The sequence below is a fragment of the Schistocerca nitens genome, chromosome 2 (genome assembly GCF_023898315.1).
Source record: "Schistocerca nitens isolate TAMUIC-IGC-003100 chromosome 2, iqSchNite1.1, whole genome shotgun sequence".
NCBI classification, from domain to species: Eukaryota; Metazoa; Arthropoda; class Insecta; order Orthoptera; family Acrididae; genus Schistocerca; species Schistocerca nitens.
Window position 1 is genome coordinate 1180725594 of NC_064615.1, and position 6000 is coordinate 1180731593.

The 6000-nt window shown below is 45.5% G+C and overlaps 1 protein-coding gene across 1 annotated transcript in view; it reads right to left on the bottom strand.

Moving 5' to 3' along the window:
- Nucleotides 1-1972, bottom strand: part of LOC126235647 (Down syndrome cell adhesion molecule-like protein Dscam2) — a 192965-nt gene extending 190993 nt beyond the window's left edge. The window contains exon 1 of the mRNA XM_049944361.1: nucleotides 1957-1972. Within this exon, the coding sequence (XP_049800318.1) occupies nucleotides 1957-1972 (16 nt within the window). The remainder of the gene's footprint in view (nucleotides 1-1956) is intronic.
- Between the last annotated feature and the right edge of the window lie 4028 nt (nucleotides 1973-6000).

Here is a 6000-nt window from a genome sequence, read left to right on the forward strand (position 1 = left end):
CGTTTCGCCTTTGTTTTCTGCAAAGTACCTTCAGTGGTAGGTTGCGTGGACTATTTTCTACATATTACGCTGCTGTTCCATTTTTGGTGTTGTTCTTCTTCTTATAAATGCCAATTTGCGTTTTTTTTTCCACATTTCACAGCACAATGAACTGAACACTCTTGTACCGAGAGCCATGGGTTTCGAGTCCGCGCCTGGTGGCATGGACCTCTGTTACCACTAGAGGTCTCTCCAACTGAATTATCAAGGCTGAGTAGTTACAAGTTATTTGATAAGCTGTTAATTACTATAGGGTTAATAACAGTTTAAGTACAAATTATGGTTACTTCTTATATAACATACAAATGTTTACCTGATGATTCGAACGATATTGTTGATCATTACTTAAATAAACAGACATGGTTTAATCATTTATTGTTTTCTATTTCACAAATCATTGCTTTTACATGTATGGTAACAACTTACGCCAGCTTGGTAACAATTTGCCCCAAGTCGGGGTATGTTGTTATTTTATGACTTTAGTCATTAAAACACTATTACTGAAAAATATCACAGCAAATAACTGTCTTGATTTTGATTGCATCCCATTAATACTAAAGTATTCTTAACGAATTTTGAGGTTTACTAAAAATCGGAACTTGTAGTCCCGCTCTCCCCTAACTACGTAACGTTTTTGTTAGGCCCGATAATCACAACAGAATTCCACCTATTAGTTGTCCAACAGAGAGTCCACGATAGGGTAAAATAATTAACTGAGCAGACATAGGGATTGCATCTCCCACCATCCCGTACACCCACAAAGTTGGCCACAACGCCAATATCAACATGCTTTCCTGTATACCAGAATTTTAGAACTCTCTCCTAATCCACATATGCCATCCATTCTGCCTATCGTTGTGTACCATCTTCACACACGCGAACCAAGTATCGATTATGGGAAATGCTTAGTGGCATAACGTCTTTACTATGAGGGAGATAGAGCATGCTCTCACTTTATCCTGATCCTCCACTCCACCTCTGCTTAATATGTACAACTCCAGCTACGCAGAGGGCACGTTTCTCAGACACTGGCGTGAAGCCACTGTCATACCCACACCTAAGTCCGGTAAGGAAAAACACCTTCCTTCTAGCTACTGCCCCGCCTCTCTCACCAGCCGTCTTTGCAAAGTGATAGAATGTACGATTCACGTCCGGCTAGTATGATGGTTCAAATCTCTCAATTTACTAACCACTGTACAGTGTGGATTTCGCGTGCGTCATTCTACAGTTGACCATCTCGTCACTTTGTCCACCCATGTCATGAATAGCTTTCTGTGGAAATCCCCAACTGTAGCCTTGTTTCTCGACTTGGAGAAGGCCTACAACACCTGCTGGAGGACTGATATCCTCCGTCCTGTCTCATGGTTCCATCCTGAGCATCGTCCTCTTTGCTATTGCCATTAATCCTATAATGGTCCGTCTCCCACCAAGCATCTACACCTCCCTTTACACTGAGGATTTTCCATCTATTGCAGTTCTCCACGGACCTGTCTCACTGAGTAGCGTCTTCAGCGATGTCTTGACTGTCTTTAATCATGGAGCATCGACAATGGCTTTCATTTTTCCACTGACAAAACACTTTGTATGAATTTTTGGTGGCAAATATTCTGCTTCTATGGCTCAGTAAAATAAGAGCAGTCGCTATGGTCTGCTGTTCTGAGGAACGAAGTGCGACTGTGTCATTTCCCAAAAAGAATCTACTAGTCTGAAGGTTTGGTACGCCATCATCTTGTGGCAGGTGGACGTTTCGTACTACTTCTGAGCTGTTTTGCCTTTTACAGAGCAGTTTACTGCGATGCCTGCAGCCAAGGACATTCTGCTACACTCCTCGTCCACTTCAAATTGCTTACATTATGAGCAGATAGCAGGAAACCAAATGGTGTATGCTGCAACTAAAACCGTGCCCTCTTGGTTCACCTGCTGCGTACTTCATTGTTGCGCTGCCGAAAGTGGTTCTGCACAAGTGATATTACATATGACGACGAGAAACGTATAAAACAACTTATCTTCACGTGAAACTCAGGTGTTCTGAGGTACACCGGGAGGTTGATTAATTTCATTATTTAATTAGAAATACTAATTATTGTATCTCGGGTGATCACAACTGTAATTCGTAGACTAGGAAGCAGGAGACAGACAAGGGTAGCTGGGCACACTATAGAATACCAGTAAACAGTGCTATAATTGAATAATCAAATACATGTACTTGTGTTTTGAGAAGCAGTCAAGCAGAACATAACAAGGATTTGCAGACGAAAACACCTCTTTCATTTTCTATGTTTGACCAACAGTTCTACATCTAGATCTATATATACCTATTCCGGAAAGCACTGTACAGTTCATGGCGAGAGGCACGTTGTACCAGTATTATCAATTGTCTTTCATATTGCATTCCTCTATTGAGGGGGGGACTACCTATATGCTATGGGCTTTCAGTAAGTAATACAACGGATTTATTTTTCTTCCAATTTCGGTTAAAATGCCATCTTTTCTGTGTGACATCGTGAAATATTTCCACTTCATCCCTTGTAGCTCCATGAAGTTTAAATAGGTAGCGGCGATATACGTAGCCTTCAAAATGGCGTCTGTAGCGGAGGTGCGTTCCAAGCAGGGAGCCGTCACTGCGTTTCTTTTGATGGAAAACCAGAGATATTTCTAGGCGCTTGCAGAATGTCTATGGAGACCTGGCAGTGAACGAAAGCACGGCGAGGCGTCTGCCATCGTCACGACAAGGTCGCGCAAAGCTGTCCGATGCCCCACATGTCCGCCGGCCTCACACAGCTGCCACTCCTGCACTGTTGGAACGTGCGGACACTCTCATTCGAGGTGATGGACGTATCACAGTGGAGCACCTCGCTGCTGAACTCGACGTCTGTTGGCAGTGCTGACACAGACATCAAACAATTGGGGCACTCAAAGGAGTGTGCCTTCTTGGTTCCTCGCTGCCTAATAGGAGACCATCTGTGCGCAATTGCTTGCTCGTTACGAGGCTCACGGTGACAATTTTTTTGTCGAACTTCGTTATACATGCGATAAAACATGGGTTCACCACTTCGAACCGGAAACAAATGTGCCGTCCACGGATGGAGCCCCAGCAGCTCTTCTCCGAAGCAAAATTTCAAAGCCATAACATCAGCCGATAAACTCGTGGCTACGGTCTTCTGCGATTCTGCAGGGGTTATTCTGTTTGACGTCCTCCTTCCTGCTGCAATGATCAGCTACGAAGTGTATTGTGCTACGCTTGAGTATTTAAGAAATGACTTTGTCATGTTCGTCGCCAACGAACTCCTCCATGACAACGAAATAGCCTGGCACAAGTCTGAGCATCCAAGAGGAGCTCACAAAACTTCAGCAGACAACTCTTTCTCATCCACCCTACAGCCCGAATCTCGCACCTTCCGACGTCCATCGGTTCGGCTCAATGTAGGAGGCTGTGGTGTCACCGCCAGACACCACACTTGCTAGGTGGTAGCCTTTAAATCGGCCGCGGTCCGGTGGTATACGTCGGACCCGCGTGTCGCCACTATCAGTGATTGCAGACCGAGCGCCGCCACACGGCAGGTCTAGAGAGACTTCCTAGCACTCGTCCCAGTTGTACAACCGACTTTGCTAGCGATGGTTCACTGACAAAATACGCTCTCATTTGCCGAGACGATAGTTTGGCATAGCCTTCAGCTACGTCATTTGCTACGACCTAGCAAGGCGCCATATTCAGTTACTATTGATATTGTGAATCATGTACCGTCAAGAGCGACGTTCATCATTAATGGATTAAAGTTAAGTATTCCACCAGCTACGTCCGTTTTTCTAAAGTCTAATTTCCTTGTCCTGTTCCAGACCTCACGCCAGCCTGCGTGAGCTAAAACGCGTGCCTTTCGGCCTCCTCTAGTAACACGGTGTTGGCTCTCCTGACAATCACAACATTGGTGACGAGGCAAAACCGCGTTCTTCTCTAAACTGCCCTGATTTACTTGTGTAATGGCTTCGCCACAATCTCCAGATGTACTGTCCGAATTTTATCACTTACAGAATCAGCAGACACAGGCATTATCGGATGCCCTTGGACAGCTCGTCCAGTCTCAACGTGCAATGCAAAACGATGTGGCAGCCGCCACTCCACCGCTAATGCAGCCAGAATGCGCTGTTGCAGCAACTTTTCGACCTTTTGATGCTGCACTGGAAAGCTGGACAGAGTGGTCAGGCCAATTTGGATTCCATCTCGCCGCCTACAGAATTCAAGGTAATGAGCGGCAGCCTTTTCTCCTTTCCGCCGTAGGCATCCAGACGTACCGTGTGATGGTGAAATTATTTCCCCGATGCGACGTATCAACTCTGTCCTACGAAGAAATTTTGTCTGCATTAGATGCATATTTTGAAGAATCAGTCAATGTAGTTGCAAAACGTACGGCCGGTCAGACTAATTGGGAGTGGGTTGCAACTTTGCAAGGCCTTACTAGGGATTGTGCTTTTGAGTGTCAATGTGGACTCCCTTATTCAGATACTATGGTACATGATGCAATTGCACAGAACATTTCTGATGCTCGTATAAGGGAACAGATTTTGAAACTAGTCAATCCCTCCCTTCAACAAGTGATGGACATATTGGATCAGCAGGGCATACTTGACTTTGCTCAGGAATAATTTGAAACTTCGCCACCCGTGTGTCAGGTTAACTGGCCCGCCGGGCGAGCTGCACGGAACAGTAAACAGCCCTCGCGCCCGGCCGCGCTGCTGCCGCCAGGCTCTCAGCCACGTGTGCCGCGCAGGCAAGCAAATGCACTGCTAAAATCATGCCCGCATTGCGCTACTAGACATTCGCGTGAGAATTGCCTGTCACGCCAAGCTATTTGCTTATTCTGTAATAAAAAAGGACATGTTCAGAGTGTTTGCCAGAAAAAGCTCAGATCGGAAACTCACAACCATTCCAGGCCCTTTGCTTCGCGCCGGATTCGAACCAAGGATACTCAGGCTTGCGAGACTTCGCCCATGGAAATTCATATAGTTCATTCCACTCCGCCCAGTGCCACTCTCTCTAACAGTGACTGTGTTCGTCCCACAAATAGTGTGCGTCGACATCGCCGAAACTCCCGTCAAGTCGCAAGTGATTATGTACCAGTGTCAGTTCACGTTGCACGAGACAGTCGCTCTTGTCGTTAGCAGGACAATAAACTTTTTGTAGACTTGGACATTAACGGCAAAGTGATACCATTCCAGCTTGATACCAGAGCTGCAGTTTCACTGATCAATCAAGACACTTACAAACTGCTGGGCACACCTCCGTTGCATGCCGCAAATGTTAAGTTAACTAGCTATTCAGGTCAAGAGATCCCTGTGTTAGGACAGTGCAGCCTTCTTGCAACATACAAAGGACAAACAAAACTTGTGTCATTTTATGTCCTTCGTCCTTCTTCTGCAGTGAACTTGTTTGGTTTCGATTTATTTCAGTTGTTTAACTTGTCTATAGTAAATCATGTCCTATCAGTGAACCAGACTGTGCCTTCAGACAGTGTTTCTCGTCTATGTGAAGAATTTGCAGACATTTTTACACCGGGCCTCGGTTGCGCTAAGAACTATAAAGCACATTTGGAACTGAAAGTAAACGCGCAATGTTCCCCACGCATTGCGTGATGAGGTCGCAAAAACATTACACGATTTGGAATCACAAGGTGTAATTGAACGTGTGCAGGCTTCTCTCTGGGCATCACCCTTAATAATTTTGCCAAAACCTTCCGGAAAATTGAGACTTTGTGTGGACTTCAAGGCAACAGTGAATCCACAACTAGTGATTGCAACTTTTCCTTTACCCCGCCCGGAAGATCTTTTTGACAAACTGTGGCCGGGTAAATATTTTTCGAAGTTGGACCTAGCAGATGCGTACTTGCAAATACCGGTGGACGAAGAATCCCAGCGCGTTTTGGTGGTTAACACGCATCTTGGTTTGTATCGATTCAAACGACTGCC